This window comes from Mixophyes fleayi, chromosome 12 (assembly GCF_038048845.1).
Source record: "Mixophyes fleayi isolate aMixFle1 chromosome 12, aMixFle1.hap1, whole genome shotgun sequence".
Taxonomy (NCBI): domain Eukaryota; kingdom Metazoa; phylum Chordata; class Amphibia; order Anura; family Limnodynastidae; genus Mixophyes; species Mixophyes fleayi.
This window is the reverse complement of record NC_134413.1, coordinates 20,272,719-20,290,815: the sequence shown is the minus strand read 5'-3', so window position 1 is coordinate 20,290,815 and position 18,097 is coordinate 20,272,719. Positions and strand designations below refer to the sequence as shown.

Here is an 18,097-nt window from a genome sequence, read left to right as displayed (position 1 = left end):
ATTTCCAACCTTCTCCACATCCCATTCCTCTCGCACAACACACTGTTACACCCCCCCCCCCTTATACCTGGTTCCGTATGTTTTTCTCATCACTGCCAGATATTAACAAATGCCCAATGTTCAATCCTTTGTACTATTTCAAATAGTTATGTTCACCGAGTGGCTTGTTTTTGAACTTGCTTACTTATTTGTACAACTTTCGTTACTCTGGTCTTTGGTAATTGTTATTGCTTTGTGTATTGTATTTGAATACATAAATACAATTAATTACAAAAAACAAACAAACAATTTAATGAAAGAGGTGGTTTTGAAGTAGTAGGAGGTTGGGATTTGATTTATAGAGGGCTCCATGCTTCCCCCAGGGCTAGGCACAATTCTAGTTTGCGGAGATGTCTCCTGAGAGCAGAACGCAGTCATACACGTCATACATGTCTACTTTTCTGACCTGGAGGGAAGGTCCATGAGGCAAGTACGATTACCATGGCCCAATGACTCTATTTGCATCATCGCACAGCAGATGCATAGTCATGATGACCAATCGTGTCCTCACACAGCAGTGGCAGAGCCTGAGGATGCGAAATGGGTCCTCGAGGCCCCTCTATGCCTACCTCACATGAAAGAGAAGAGAGATCTGGAATGGTGTCTGACTTTCCTGGGAGTCTGGGAGAATGCCTGAAATTCATGGGTCTTCTGGACATTGATGATGTACATTGATGTGAGCTGGGCAGATCATATAGACAGAACACTGGAAAACTCAGGCATGCTGTGGTGGACATCTAACGTGCAAAAAGGGAGTTTGCTTTGAGCCGACTAGAAAAACGGATTCTTGCCAAAACTGAAGGCTACTTGCTGGTACTGACGCTGCTAAGCAGGGAGGCACGGAGTCAAACACGTCTCAACCAGGGATCCCCGCAAGGGAGCTTGGGTTTCGTTGTTAGAGACGTGTAGGTTGCGGCCCTCTGAGTTAGCCAACAGCGAAGCAGAAGGTGACCAATCGTAGTTGTGCAAATCAGAGTTAAGCCATGCAGTCAGATCCGGTACCGAACGAGCAGCTAGAAGCAAAGTCAGGAAGCCAAAGGTCAAACCAGGAGAAGCAGTCAGGCCAAGAGATAATCCAGAAACGGAGTCAAAGAAAGCCGGGGTCAGAATCCAGGAGGTCAGGCACAGTGCAAGTAGCTGAGCAGGAACGCTGGAGCATTAGGGGACCCAGATACTCTGGTACCCACCTGGTGCCAGAGGCTACTTTAAATAGTGTAGCCTAGAATCTGATTGGCGGCAGTGGGATCGGCGGTCAGAACAGCTGACCGCCGTCAGGAAGCAAGCGAGCATCCCGTTGCTAAGCAACAGAGATTCAAGAAAGAACTGCGCATGCTTGCGCCAGGGAGGCCTGGGCCTGAAGAAGGAAGCGTCCAGTTGCTTAGCGACGGGACAGTCTGCCAGCAGAAGAAGGTGACCGTTCCTGGCACTTACAATGTGTGCGGGGACGGCGCCTGACAGGGTCCCACCATTTCAGTTTATTCACTATACTGCTTTCTACACTTTCTGTTTCTCATCACACTGCCTGCCACACACTTTAACTTTTCTCTAACTACCCTGTCACATACATTCATGATTCTATTGCTATACTACTCGTCACACACATTCACTAATCTATTATTATACAACCCCTCACACACATCCACTAATCCCTTTCTATACGGCACATCACACACATTCACTATACTCTTAATACACTACGTGTCACACAAGTCACTATTTTCTTTCTATACCACGCATCACATTACAGAGATGGGGTAGTGGGGGACACAGGAAATGTGAAAATTTTACAAGGAGACTTTAGGAAGATTATTTTGAGAGAAAAATGTGGTCTAGTATTTTTCTTTTGCAGCACATTTACCAACTATTCTACATAATTTATTTTAATATCTAAACTGCCCCCCGGAGCAAGTATTGAAATTCTATTATAGTTGTGACAAGAATATAGTTGTGACATTTATACTAAATACAGCCACAACACAGAATAAAAGTTTATGCCTAGTTGCAGTTGGAGAAATGGTGCTTTAAGTCTCCGAAGGTAATTCAAAAACAATTTTACAGCATTTTTGTGTGCTTGTTCCCTCTTAAGACCTGTCCTGCGCAGAGCTATATATAGAGCTTATGCTGTCCTAGGCACATGTGAATGATGGTGCCCTATCATGCAGTACTAATTTATTAAATTAGTGTCTGTTTACCCCAAACCCTATAGATGTGCAGTTGAAAATGACTCTATATATAGAAAACCAATGCAAGCTGCATGCAAATGCCCTGACCACTTACTGATTGATTTATTCTCTCTCCCGGGCAGCTTCCTTATTTCAGTTTCTCCGCCTCAGGGGGAATAGGAGCTGTGGCAGAGGAAGGAAGTCGACCAGGAATGGGCATTGATTAATATCCAGTCAGCCATGAAGAGCACTAAGTTTTTCTATGCTCTCTCCCAGGGGAAGGGAGCATAGAAAATCTCTGCAGAAGTCACTATGTAAAAAAGCATGCAAATAAATGTCTTTAATCACCTGATGGCTTAGATGCACATTGGTGGACCGCGGAAATCTGTCAGTGTTAGTTTGCCAGAAGTCATTGGGAATAGTAGTGGTAATCATTCGGATCAGACACAGCTGACTGTGGGTGATGTGGAAAATTTGCATTCAGTATGCTCCAAGCCTTTCATAAATTCCACTCAAAAGGATGCCCTGAACATGCCCTAACAGCAGCTGAATCAGACAATCCTAATATTATCATTAGGTTCAGAATATGGCAGGCTGAGATTGAAGAGGTCTCCAATATCAATACCTGTACATTCAAGTAGTACTATCAAATTATTGTGGGAAGTAATATACCGCCTCTCCTCCATCCTGGTCACCTCTTCCCACTCCAGAATCCAGGACTTCTCCCGTGCAGCCCCCCCTTCACTGGAACAACCTCCCTCGCTCCATCCGTCTCTCTCCCAATCTAAGCTCCTTCAAACGGGCACTTAATACTGACCTGTTCTTTAAAGCCTACCGTCCTTCCACCTAACCTGTTATCCCCTCTCTCCTCCCGGTCCCTTCTATCCCCCATATATGTCAACTGACTCCCTCTGTGCCTGAGTCTTGCTCACCCTCCCTTATGATGTAAGCTCATTTGAGCAGGACCCTCTGCCCTACTGTATCCATACCTTTTCTTCTGCTCCGTCCTTACTGCATTAGCCTGCCTGGAGCCTCTGAAGTTTTGGTATTTATTGTTTATTGTTCAGTAATGTCTTACCCTGTATAGTCTACTGTTTGTGCTGTGTACGGCGCTGCGGAACCCTTGTGGTGCCTAACAAATAAAGGATAACAATAATAATGCTAATAATACCAGTAATATTCCAATGTATGTTCATTAATAATCCCATTAAAGCAATACAATGCCAAAATTCAATTAATGTATCCATATTCTTGACATATAGTTATATAGTATTGACTGAATAGTTTCTCGAGCCAGTATTCACATTTATGAGACATGAACGTGTGTATCACCAGCTTCTTGGAAGCTGAGGAAGGTCTTCAAATAGAGAGAAAAGCTATAGGTAAAAAACAGTTTTATGTAACCGCCAGAAAGGCCCTTTTCATCCTACGGATCCCAGTACGGAGGCGCTGCCTGTGCTGTGGGCAAGGGCGTGACTAACAATTGCTGGGCAGCCTACCATTTTTTTGTTGTTGTTGGGGAGAGTGGGGAGCTATGATAATCTACTGACTGCTACAAAGGTATATGCACAGTCCAAACGGGCTCCACTGTGCTTGTGCAAACACCCTGAGCATACTCAGAAGAGCAGAGCAGGGGTCTCTGGAGTAGATGTACACGGATCGCTGGCCCCCCTCTCTCTGTTGGACCCATAGCAGCTGCCTGGGCTGCCAAAGTGGTAAGTTGATCCCTGGCTGTGACTTGTGTAGAGACCCTCATTCCTGGGTGCCTAGTAGAAAATACAGACCTCAGTCCTGTTGGCTAGTGTAGAAAAATGGAGGATACTTTAAAAATCAGATCCCAAATACTGGTGTGCTGGTGGCTTGTATACCCAATCCTGATGGCTATTGCGGAAACATACTCCAATCCTGGTAGCTAGTGTAGAAAACAGACTTTGTTACTGGTGGATACTATAGTAAGACGATCCCTCTTCTTGGCACCACATGTACAATACAGACCTCAATCCTGCTGGTTAGTGTAGAAAACAAACTGCAGTTCTGGTGGATACTTTACAAAGCAGTTCCCCAATGCTGTTGGCTAGTGTAAAGCAGACATCCAATCCTGGTGGGTATTATGGAAAGCACACTCCTTCCTGTACAATAGTGGTTAGTATAGAAAACAGATCCCAAATATTGATGGCTAATGAAGAATGCAGACCTCAAATTAGAACCTTGCTCACAGTACATGTAAGGGTGCATTGGAGAGTCACAAACTTATATATATATATATATATATATATGTATATATATATATATATATATAAATACATGTTTAAATACAAAATAAATACTATTAGGTAATTCAAGGCAAGATAGAGGCAGGAGTGAAGATCTAGTTTGAATATGTAAATAACATCCAAAGTACCCAATGATCAGGTACAGAGGAAACACAGCTTGCAACTGATTAATGAGCACAGAAAAATGTCACTAGTAATGGTAGTCTCAAACAACTATAAACAGTAAAGGTCTTCAGAGACACTGGCAGTCTGTAGTACTTCAAACAGTATAATAACAGTTCTTATAGTAGCAAAATAGTACTCAGATGCAATCCTGGAAATAGAGGATATCCAATATTCCTGATCACATGAAGGCAGCAAAAGTCTAAGTGCAACTGAGATGAGCTCAGAGCCCCTCTGTGCACAGTGATGTTGAAAGGTTTATTTCCTAGCCTGTAGACAATTGTTTCATATAAGTAGTTCTATGTTCAAGTTGCAGAACTAAAAGAAGATTTCAAAATAAGTTGGATGCCAAAAGCTTGGAGTAGTAGTGCTGCTTGCCAAGGTACAGAGTCAGAGTTGAAGCAGAAACCAGTAACAGAGAGCAGGTTGTTCAGGAGTTCAGAGTCCATAGTAACTTCTATCACTGACAAAGAATGCATAGAACGGGAGAGAGTTTTAAACTCCAAAGGTCCAAACAGGTCAGGATAGAAAAACAACCTAAATTAATGAGACAGGTGTGCAATAAGTCTTGATCACCATAGCGGAAGAGGTAATGAAAACATACACAGTCAGTGATGTATGCTCACCAATGTTAAAGAGGCTTTCCCAAAATCTTAACAAATATATAGTAATATGTAGTAAATGCCGCCCCTTCTGGCTCCCGCTGAGGTTTGTGCTCATTTTTTCAGTTCACATGCTTGATTTTGACACAATATAATTCAACATGTAATTGTGTTTTATTTTTCAACAAACAATCCTTTATAAATGTATTCATAGAGAAAGGAACCATCTGGACTCTAGATACTTGGGTGTATATCAATGCACAGGCTGTATGATATAATATCTAAGTACAGGCTTAGAAACACCTTTACAGAAGCCATTCAAAGTTGTACAACAGGGATAGTATATCAGATTCATTGAGATCTATATATGACAAATACAAAGGAAGAAATAAGAATAAACTAAAACAGAAAATTGGTTTAACTATAGAACTAATAAGTTATTTATCTGTAATTAGCTGTGTGCTGCTATTTATAACATTGATTTTGACCTACATTGGGTTAGAAGCACAACAGATGTCCCTGACCACAGTTGGAGCCATGAAACTGACATAATTTTCTTGCATGACCTTAACCGATTCTATCTTGTTTACGATCCTCAAGGTTCTTTTCAAGGAGAAATGTGCAGGAATGGCTTCACCCAGTCTTCAGTTGTTTTGCTAATATAGTCATCAGTAAACAACCCTATTACAATGAATCACCTGTCAAAGACGTTTTATGAACAGGGATAAATGTCTCTCTTATAGGCAATTTCATTTATTTGTTTTTAAAAGAACAGATTCAATTTCTATTTACTGTGTAAATGTACTCCCAAGCAATTTCACACTTTTCTCTTCTACAATTGCAGCCCACTCTGTTACTTGTGGGGGCTCACTATTATCAACTTTGATTTTGTCGTGGTGAAATAGAGCTGTCCATCACTTGGTTACCATGGTGATGACCAATAGCAAGCCTGTGTGTAGGAGTCTTCATCTGGCTCTGAATGCAGCATAACCTGTCTGATAGAAACGAGGGGAGGAAGCTCATGTTGTGTGAGGATGAGAGAGATCCAGCCTGAGAACTAAGATATGGAAGTTGGAAAGACAAAACAAGGTAATGACATTTTGTGCATTTCTTCAGCTTTTGTCATCTCTGTTTTCTGCACTGAATGGATTTGTCATATTGTTCTAATTTCATATAGTGTTAGCACAGTATGTAATGCTGCAAGGATATACCAGGATGACAGGACACTCCAGCAGATAGGTGCTTTATACACTTATAATAGACCATATAAGAATAGGACCAGTGAATGCAGGCATGAAAAACAACTGCAAGTAACATAATGCACAATGTGCATTAATCAAGGTGGGTTATATAAAACAGCAATGATCAGATCTGTAATACAAAAACACAATGTTTAACTGCTTCATGGACACATATGTTCTAGAGGGATACCACAAATCCATCCATAGCCTTGTGGTCATAAAATAGTTAAAATACTATTTTGTAAATGCTATTATTTAAATAAAACATTTTAAGCACATGATGGATTTAAATTTTTGCAAGGTGGGCAGAAATAGTGTAGTCGCTATTTACTATAGAATGGTATTCTATTGGTTTTTGAAACCATTGTGTCATTGAAGAGTTAAATGCCTGTATGCTAGTGCCATTGAATTACATATGTGTTGACAAATTCTAGCAACAGAAGAAAATACTGAGCTTCTTCTACATTGGTATACAGCAGGGTTGGCCAGACTTTTGGATATGGTGATCTACTCTAAAGACAGAAAATCTTTTGCAATCTACCCTAGTACATAATGTAATATCTATTAAGTCAACTAGGAAATGATACGTAGACTAAAACTAAACATAACAAAACAATAAAAGAATCATGATACCTGTTTTTCTGTTTGTCGGCTTCAGTATCTAGATTTAAAATGTATACATTATGTTTGTTTATTTAATGTATATATATTTACTGTGATATTCACATAATATTTATTTCAATTTGACAGGCAGTTCTGTTTTTTTTTAAACAATTCTTAGGACACAGCTAGTATACCTTGAGCGCTGTAGTTTAGTTTAGTTTTTTTTTTAACTTACATCTGATTATGTCACATATTACCTTAAATAGTGATAGATTTACTGTGTAAGTGCAGACAGTGTATTTTGTAGTCCTGGTTCAGCATCCTCAGGTGTCTCTGGCTGTCACCTTCAGCTGTTACATGACTTGAAGAAAAAGAGCAGATTACATTTTTTATCTGTGCAGTTTTAGTTTTCCGAGTTTCCAGTATGTCAGCGTGAGTTGGAGATATGGGAATACCTGAACTCATGTAATATGCAGTCCCTTTCGTGGCAGAGGAAATATTAGGCTGTTTAGTTCATTATACTTATACTCAATGGGTAACAGGTTTGTGGCAGAAGATCCCTATCAAGGTTAATGGCGATTTATACACAAACAAGGAACCGGGTGTAGATTTTACGGACTGAACAAACAAAAGCGCAGTCACATTTTGTATTTGAAAATATGGGTGTCATACTAATTAACTTCACTCTGTAGCAAATAAATACACAAGTACACACACAATTTTATTATAGAAATATCACTTATTCACATAGGTATTGAATTTAATAATAAATGGAGCAATAATGCTGACCAAAGCGATTTATGTTCCATAATAATAATAATAATAATAATAATCTGCAGTGTTAATACTGCCTACAAATAGAAATCGTAAGAGGACGGGTACCACACATAGCTGACAATTAACATCAATAAAAAATAAGTAAAATTTCTGCCACTTATTAAGGAAGAAATATAGATCGGTAACAATATGCCACTACTTAAACTACACATAGCATGTAAGATATCAGTTGATTTGAAAAAGATTTAGAACCCGTATTTCCCTTATCAGACCCCTCTCTAGATCTCTAGCACTATTTTGACTTATTGACTTATTTAGACTGTAAGCTCCAATGGGGCAGGAACTCATGTGAATGAGTTCTCTGTACAGCGCTGCGGAATCAGTGGCGCTATATGAATAAATGGTGATGATGATGGTGATGATTGATACTTGTCAGAATTACATACATAAATAAAAAGCTAAAATGATTGCCATCAGCAATTTTTGGTACCATGATCTGACCAATTAGAAACTGCACATAGAGTCAATAGACTCACCCCTTATAAACTCTTCTCCAATATCTTTTTCATGAGCATGACAATAGCTGTTTACTAAGGCTGCAGCAAACATTCATTTTGCTTGCTTGCTAAATATTGTATATATAGGCATAGAGCTGCTGCAGTTACATTTTGCAATTGTATTGCTAGCAATGTGTTGTCTATACATAGATAAAAACTATAGCAACTATTGTTCTTGCAGAGACACCATTATTAGCCATTGTAATATAGCAGTGACTTTGAAATCTACTACATTACCAGTGCACACAATTATTATAGATTAATGGCTGATAGGAAGTAGCTCACGCAGAGGTTTTTACCATTTGCTGAGCAAATAAAATCAATGAAATTAAAATGTCACTAAATAAATACGATTACCTTAATTACTGTTCAATGTTCCAGGAAAACACTATCTGACTGTAAATGACTTTTAAAACAATAACATTTGTTTTATTCTCCACAGCATCTTTGGTATGTAAAATAATAATAATAATAATAATAATAATAATAATAATACAAATATAATTCCCCCCCCCTTCATCCAACAGTCCATACAATTTGTGCCAAGGTGACCTTGAGATGTAGGGAAAACACATGGACATTATCAGTTCATTGCTGTGGAATGAGGCAGCTGTACAACCTTCCTGGTTTCTGGAAATGGTTCCAAGTAATCATATATTACTCCGTGGCTGTGACATATGCATAGTGCTGTCTCTGCTTTTACCAATATTAGCTGACGTCAAGTTGTAGGATGAAATAGTGCTGAACAAGCCCTAGCTTCATGCTGCACAGCACATCTATCATATTGTAAACTGTGCTGTAAAGAAGCACACCCTCTGGCCTTTAATGTATATTTGTCACGGTTTCAGAATACGAATCCTAAGGTTTGCCCAGATTAGTGGTACTCAAGTAGGGGGCGGAGTCTAACGAGGAGACGGTATTCACCAGGGACAGCGCAGAGCGGTTTGACCTTAGCTGCGTCTGTCTCGCAGGTCACGGCCCCTACTAGGAGTACCGAGCGAAACCTCTTTGGGAGATCAGACAGAATGGTAAGTAAGGAAGCGTAGAGTGGATAGTCAGCTCTGCAGACGATCAGGTTACCACTGGGATGGCGGCAAATACACTAGGAAGTGTTAGTCCTGAATCTGGCAGGTTACCGCTGGAAAGGTGAAGCGAGGAGTAGATAGTCAGCTCTGCAGACGAACAGGTTGGCGGCAGATACACTAGGAAGTACCAGTCCTGTAGTCAGCAGGAACAGCTGGAATGAAGTGAAAAGAGTGTCGGTTCTGCGGACAAGCCGATTACCACACAGGAATGGAGTGTAGAGAGTCAGCTCTGCAGACAAGCAGGGACCACACAGGAAAGGAGCCACATCTAGCACCGGCAGGTAACTTATAGAACAGGCACCAAACATCCAGAGGAGGTGCCTTTTATAGTTTGGAGCCAATTTGATTGCCAATAGGAGAGCAGTAGAGGATTTAGATAGGACGGGTCTGCGCATGCGTAGACCCCAGTCCAAGAGGGCGGTGCCCGGGACGGAACGGCCATCCGGCATGGGAAGGTAATTCTGCCGGGGATCAGGTTCGCAGCCCGATCGCCCGGCATGTGACATATTTGGTGGATCATATGGAGGCATCCTTTAGAAAGAATTCAACATAAAAATACAGTATTTGCTTAACCACAGAGAGGAAAGAAAGCAGTGTATCTAGAGGCACTCCAGGACAGTATAAATTGAAACATAACTTTTATTAAATAACTATAAGAAAAATGTATGGAAAGAAAAAGAGCGAAATATTGTTAAAAATATATTTAAAATAGTGAAAAAACGTGATTAAAAAATGCAATTAAATTGCATTGCCTCACTATTACCTCTTAGGGCTATATAGAATATGCACATATATACATGGAGCGTTAGTATAATTCAATGTTGACAATAGTGGCAAAGTATACCATTCTTAGAACAAAAAGGGTCCTTCAGATGCTGAGGATCCTTTGATCAGATTAGACAGAAATAATGATTATATCCTGTCAGAAATATACAGTGATTTAGCGCTATAAGTTGTTCATAACGAGTGCCCTCAAGAAATACTGCTTCTAAATACTGCTTCTAAATACTCCTTCTAAATATTGCTTCTAGACGCCAACGCACGTTTCGCTCCTAGGCTGGAGTGCCTCTAGATACACTGCTTTCTTTCCTCTCTGTGATTATATTTGAATTCTTTGCATAGGGTACACCTTTCAAGAGGATATTCATTTGTCTTGAATATCACCTATTATAGAATATTTTCAATGGGCAGTGTGTAATAATTATACCCAGTGCGGTTTTTCAAATCCCTCCTTTTTTCACAGTATTTGCTTAACTGTAGATTTCTAATGTGTATTTTATATTTTCAGTACGAAAAAATCTGTATGCTTAAAATGATGTATTCTAGGTTTATTTTAATAAAGAAGCATTTGCCCTGGGCCAACCAGAAAAGGGGCCCCACCATAAACTTCTTAGCAATGGATCCTAAGTACAAGAGGCCCTGAAGGAACTTTTATCCCGGTCCTGGTTGACCCACGATTGGCAAAATGTTCAAATTATTTCCAGGTAGCTGCTGGGATGGTGTATGTAAGTAATTCTTGTGCAATGTACTATAACCATTGTGTACTACAACCGCCAGCATAGCATGTTCACTGAAGATAGTTATATTATTATTTGTTTGCTTCTAAGATGCTCTTATTAACTTAAAGTTAATATTAGTAACTTAACATGATTAACTCAAACAGTCCAGATAATAAGAATAGATAGAACAAAATGTACTATATAGTTGGTCAAATTTGAAGCATAGGAACAAACATCTGTAAAACCTGGGATGCTCTGGAAAATTTGTGCAGTAAAAGAAGAGAGACCCCATGTTCTCTCCTCTTAAAAAAATAGCCTGCTGACCTCATCCTGTTGTATTTCATCATCGCCATTTATTTATATAGCACCACCGATTCCGCAGCGCTGTACAGAGAACTCATTCACATCAGTCCCTGCCCCATTGGAGCTTACAATCTAAATTCCCTAACATACACACAGAGAGAGACTAGGGTCAATTTTGATAGCAGCCAATTAACCTACCAGTATGTTTTTGGAGTGTGGGAGGAAACCGGAGCACCCGGAGGAAACCCACGCAAACACAGGGAGAACATACAAACTCCTCACAGATAAGGCCATGGTCAGGAATTGAACTCATGACCCCCCTTTAACATTGCACCTAATATTAGCCCTTCTCATCTAAGTCTATGTTCAGACTGTAAGCGTAAATCAAGTTGGACCACCATTCTGAGTGTTAGCAATTCTGATTTTCCCTTTATCAAAGACATACGATATTTTAAAAATATCCTCATACAATTTGTATTGGCGGAAATATTTTTTAACAATAAAAGATTTTTATTGATTTTTTTTTTACAAATTTTGCAAAAACAAAAATGCAAAAACATAAGTCCAACAAATGGAGGGGGAGAGGAGGAGGAAGGGAAGAAATCAGGGAGGGGAAACAGATATCACCATAACTGTTAGGTTCTGAATAATAGTGCAAAACAGTGACACAGAGTATAAATCAGAAATCATTTTTTACATTTTTGTTTGCACTTGTTCTGCTCTCTGGAGAAAACATAATGCACTCGCTTTTTAAGTTTGGTACCCCTTATGTTTAGCATAGTGGTGTGGAGGGGCTATTAATGTGATCTTTGCCCTGGGCCCACCAATATTTCCATTAACTCCATTTTCCTCTGAATTATCAGGGCATCGATCCTGGGCATCAGACATGGTTCTACATATTACTCTTGGTACCAGATAAGGCTCTGTGTATCAGACTTGATAAAGGGTATGGCTCTGTATATCAGACTAGGCACCAAGTATGGTTATACATGACATAAAAATGCCATAACATAATACACTGGGCACCAGGTATTGTTTTGCATATTAGACTTGGCACCAGACATAGATCTACCTATAAAACTTGGACCTGATATACCTCTGTATCTTAGATCTGGCCACCAAGATGAATCCGAATATTATACTTGGTGTAAGTTATAGCTCTGTATATTAGACATGGAATCATGTATGGCTTTGTTTATTAGACTGTGTACCAGCTAAAGAAATGCATCAATCACTGGGCATGGGTGTGAGTGTAGATATTAGAACTGGCACCAGATAAAGTTCTCCATCTAAGACTTGACACAAGCTATTACTCCATATATTAGACTATGAACAAGACATGGCTCTGCATATAACATATTACACCAGATATAGCTCTGAATATGAAACTTGGTGCCCAGCAGGACTACGTATCTTAGACTCAAAGCCAGATCTCTGCATTTTTGATTGGACATGATGTCATTGATATCTAGGGAATAGCCTGCATTCTTATCAATACTGGTTTAGACCACTAAATGGTGCCCGAGTGTATGCTACAGGATTACTTTTATATTCTAACCATGCTATAAAGACTAGGGGGTAAATGTATCAATCTGCGGGTTCTTCAACACCCGCGTGTTCAGCCTCTTCCGCGATTAAATTTCAAGCGGCGCTGCATTGTAAAGGGAAGTTAACCCTTTACAATGCAGCGCCGCTTGAAATTTAATCGCGGAAGAGGCTGAACACGCGGGTGTTGAAGAACCCGCAGATTGATACATTTACCCCCTGGTATTCCTATTAATCTAGCATTGGTTGTTTTATCACCAGTTTATGTCACTGTATTTATGTTTAACTGCAGTCATAAGTTGTTTATTTATATTCCCATAAGATTCCTTTTTGATGTGTTGCTTGTTTACATTTTTTTATACCATTTATCCAAATATTGACACACACATACTAGCTATCAACTCATTTAGAATTAATAATATTGAAGATAACTGCAAGTTATTATTTATAAAATATTTGTGCCTTTTATCTCTGTCTACAGGTGTGGCTGTATTTCATTCTTGAAACCCCCAGTTCTGGAATGGAAAAGAAACAACGGCAAGAGAGAACGTATACAACCTATAAGCAAAGTGCGGCTCCACAGTTGATATAGATGTGCTAGAAGTCTGGACTTCTATCCAATCATCCCAAAATGTCAGAATGCAAAGCAACTTCTTCTGACTCATTTCAAGAAGAAGGGGAACTTCAGTCCCAATCAGTGTGTGAAAAAAAGCAAAATGATCAGGCCGCCAAATACATTAGTGGTTATTCTTCCATGGGGTTCCTCAGAAAAGGTAAAGACAAAAGAAAACACAGTCGAAGCAATCCGTGCAATCTATCCAAGGAATTTAAAGACAGCGAGAAGAAAACTGCCATTGTAGTTGCAAAGAAGTGTGAGGTTCTTGGTTTTGAAGAGGTCTCTAATGAGTTTACTTGCACCTCATCGATTATTGAGTCGTACAATCTTAATACCAATAAGGAGGCAAAATTCAGCTTCCGCAAATTGGATGATGGCACCTTTGCCTTAGAGACGAAAAACTCAAGTGAGCTGAATCCAGAAAACTGTGAGTCTGGAATCAAGAGGTCCATAAAATCACGACACAAGAAAGGGCGTTACTCACACAAGCCATTGAAAATCTGTTTTAAAAAAAGAAGCAAAGCCCTTAGGAAGTCTTCAGAGTCCAATGATGACTGCAAATCAGAACATAAAACCTTGCCATCCTTAGTACAAGAAGACATTCCCTGTGTTGTGAAAAAACAAGATGAATGTTTACAACAGGATCAGACAACGGGAAAATCGTGGGCAACTTTTAAGAGTCTAGTGACTCGCAGAAGGAAATTGCACTCCTCATTAAAAGGACAATCCCAACTGAGTGGTGGGCACCTTGAAGCCAACACAAGTACTACTTGCATCCAAAGGGTTTCAAAAACAGGAAGGTTCTCCAACCTCAGGATTCCATGTATGAACTTTTCCAGAGGAAAGAAGTCTACAAATATCACACTGCCTTCTGAAGAATCGCTCTGTGCAACAAAATTATCAGAAACCTGCGGAGAAGAATCAGCGTCTGATGGTGAAAGGAGTGACAAAGCTTTGGCAGTTAAATACAAACTTCAAAGATCTTTAGATGTAGAAAATGGCAAAATCAGTAGCAGTCTTGACATTTGTTCAGAGAAACCTACAATACTTGAGACAAGCCTGGATCAAGAGCCAAAAAACACTGATAAAAAGTTCGATCCTAATCCAATTAATGAGCATGCTGTTATCAGCTCTGTAAATTCTCCAGAAGAGAGAACAAATGACTATCATTTGATAGCTTGCAAAGGTTCATCACAATCCCCAAATGAAAAACAAGGGCTTTCATATACAGATTCAAAAGATATACAAATTATCCAGGAAACAGAGGGACCTAAACTGAATGAAGACTCTCTCTATAATAATAACAAACATATGATACAAGCCCAAATAAGAGACAACACAAAGTCCCTTCTGGACGGTGAAGATGGATTGAATGATATCTCTTTGATCAATGATGTCTCCACTACCGTGGATCCAACCTCCGATCTATATGAAATGCTTTTAATGTCAACAGCAGCTTCTCTCGTCAGTAAAGTTATACAGTCATCCATTCAACAGTTAGCGGAAGAGGGAGCTTTGCTTAATCATGCCCAAAGCAAAGACTCTGAGAGATTCTATGTTTGAAAAAAGAGAAGGAAAAAACACCAGGTTCCATCACCTTCTCATAAATTGTGCCTTCAAAGTTAACTGCAGGTTCTAAAATACAAATAGACTAGACAACTTATTGTCTAGAAATTGTTATAATGGTGTATTTGTTATACTCCAAATAGTCTGCAGTTTCTAGATTAACCTCTCCTTAACTTCTAATTATGACATACAATTTAGATAAATAGGTTATATTTCATTCATTCATAACTTTATACATTTATTTTATGATATATATATATATATATATATATATATATATATATATATATATATATATATATATATATATATATATTATATTAGCTCCTTTCATACAAATTAAATTACTTAATAATTCAATATGACTTATTTTAGTATCATATATTAAAGCAACACTTTCTTAATAGATAAATTATTGATTTTTCAGCAGTCTACTTAGGTGCCAAGGTTATATAGTCATAAAAAGCATATACAGATTTAACAGCTGCAAAGAGACACAAATACATTATAAGTTATAGGTTGAAAACAGAGAACATCTTGGATATAAAAAATTAAAAGAGAAACACCTAGATTTAAAGTTTAGAACAAGGTCTGTGTTTTTAGGGGGTTTACAGACCAAGAATCCCCATTGAGATGCATGTTGCCTTTAAAAGGATATGCTTTGTCAGAGGTCAACAATACCTCTTTTTACATTCATAATGACCTTGAAGTATGGAACAGGAAGCATTTATAAGAAGTCTTTTATTCATCCTGTAGGAGAGAATCTCATGTATGGCCACTGTAGTATTGAAGGAAAACGAAAAATAAATGTATTCAAAAGGGCTGGAGAAATGAGCTGATAAATAGATATGAGATAGATAGATTGATAGATTCTTCAACAGGTGAATTGCAAAGTGGATCTATATATATATATATATCTATCTACATATACATAGTGGGTCTTTGTCAGATTCCCGTTTATTCAACCAGCGCCATTCAGGTTGAGACGGTAATTAATACTGCAGGTCATGAATGCTACACCGTGAATAACTCAAGACCTATTAATTCACAATGGCCGATAAACACTATATATAAACCTGTTCTCGTCAAATCAACTTTACTGTCCCATTCAATCCCACACAAAAAAGTGTGCTCAAAATAGGCATACTTTTATATAAAGCTAAGCACACACTGGTTGTTCTTCTTCTACTATACAGATTAGAGACTCTGGCGGTAGGGTGTATTGATCCATACGAGATAAAGCAGCTCACATGGTACAGGCTTCTTCACACAACAAAGGACATACGTCTGTCCTGCATTACGGGACGTATGCCTGTGCACAGGCTGGATGATCCTAATTGGGATCAATGTGTATATGTATTTCCCTTGTGTCTCGTCTATCAACTGCAAGAAGGGGGATGCAGCAAGAGTGGACTAAAACAGCCATTGTACAATTATATTCTCTCTGTCGTAACGCAAGGAACCTAAGATTTTATACTACGACTGAGCATGTGTGAGTTTTATAAATTCCCCGCCAGCTACACTGTGTTCTGCCCCACATCTGTAAGCTTCCCAATTTAAGTGAGAAAATGTGAAAAACTTTTCATACCGTAAAATACTACTATAGGGCTTTTATTTATATATATATATATATATATATATATATATATATATATATATATATATATATATATATATATATAATATATATATGCTGTTGTGAGTTGCATTTAAAGTTATTATTACTGGTGATATAAAGAGTTGTTGCTTTAGGAACGGAATCCTGACATTAATTTCAGAGTATTTTAGGAATGAATGAATTAGATATAAATTCACTCTTGTGTGAAATTGTATTTTGAGAAAAATAGTTATACAGTCTCCTGATGGTCAATAGAGCAATGAGTTGAAGAAATAGCCACATTTGCCAATCTGCAAGAGAATAAATAATGCTTTGAAAATGTAAAATATTGTAATATTGTATGTAAATGAATGATGATATCAATGCTTTCTCATACTGTCCTGTCATAAAAATAATGACATTTCAAAGCTTTGCAAAATGTGTTTTATAATGTAAGAAGAAAGCCATGTTTTTGTCTACCAATGGGTCTGTATCCTTTTTAAATTGCATTTAACTAGTTTTAGAGCAATATTTTGTGAACGGTGATATCTAACTACCCAGGGCCTGATTATCCAAAAGGCTGACTAGGCTTCAGCCTGGGGCGCAAAGCTTTTATGGCGAGTGCAACATTTGTAAAATATAAGAGAATAGTTGTTCTCCAAAGTAAAAAGAAAACATGGAAGAAATGTAGTAAGGTTTTAATCTTGATGTATTCCCATGGTAAAGGCAGAACACAATGAGTCCTCTTTTGAGTTCTATGTGTATTTCATTGTCATCATCATCATCTATTTATTTATATAGCGCCACTAATTCCACAGCGCTGTACAGAGAACTCACTCACATCAGTGACTGATGAAAGCCAAATGTTAAATTAAGGATGAGTTCATCTTTACCTTTATTAGCTTGGCGTGGAAGCCGAGAGGGCACTACAAGACTACAAGCATATTAGCCTAGGGTAGCCTGAAACCTTAATTAGGCCCTGTAACTACCTGTAGACAATTAGATCATCAACATGTTCACAGCAGCACAGAATATGGTGTTGATCTTGTAGAAGGTAGAGACCAGTACACTTCTGTGTGAAAGAGATGACAGGACTGCACAATAAGGGGGTATTTTTTCATTTATATATTGTAACACTCTCTGACCGGTGACATAGCACAAACAGCATTCGCTTTCAGCTATTTCGTCAGTCAGAAGCACATTTTCTTTTCTTTTTTTTACACTATTAAGTAGCGGTTTGCCAAGCGGTTTGGAAATCTTCACATGATACTGTTACGAGCCGCGGCGGTGCCCAGCCGCCGCGACTCACTCACCTGCGTCCCGGCCGTCGCTATGGCGACCGGGACGTCACTTCCGGCCCTGACCCGGCCGTTGCCGGGGCAACGAGAAGACGCTTCAGCGCTGCGTCCCGGCAATGAGAGGAAGCCGGGCGCAGCGCTCACCATATTCTCTAGCCTGTGGGCTAATTAA

General features: G+C 38.9%; 1 protein-coding gene across 2 annotated transcripts; it reads left to right on the top strand.

Annotated features, from left to right (window-relative positions):
* The first annotated feature begins 5,947 nt into the window (after nt 1–5,947).
* On the top strand, nt 5,948–15,314 carry AKAP5 (A-kinase anchoring protein 5). Of its 2 annotated transcripts, XM_075191841.1 has the most exons (3): nt 5,948–6,327; nt 10,828–11,006; nt 13,330–15,314. In XM_075191841.1, the coding sequence occupies exon 3, from the start codon at nt 13,480–13,482 to the stop codon at nt 15,025–15,027; it is 1,548 nt and encodes a 515-aa protein (XP_075047942.1). In that variant the 5' UTR covers nt 5,948–6,327; nt 10,828–11,006; nt 13,330–13,479; the 3' UTR covers nt 15,028–15,314. The 2 variants fall into 2 exon arrangements, with proteins under 2 accessions (XP_075047942.1, XP_075047941.1); XM_075191840.1 differs by lacking the exon at nt 10,828–11,006.
* Nucleotides 15,315–18,097: the final 2,783 nt, after the last annotated feature.

Coding starts and splice junctions, on each gene's coding strand:
- AKAP5 (XM_075191840.1), top strand. CDS start 13,480: ATGTCAGAATGCAAAGCAACTTCTTCTGACTCATTTCAAGAAGAAGGG.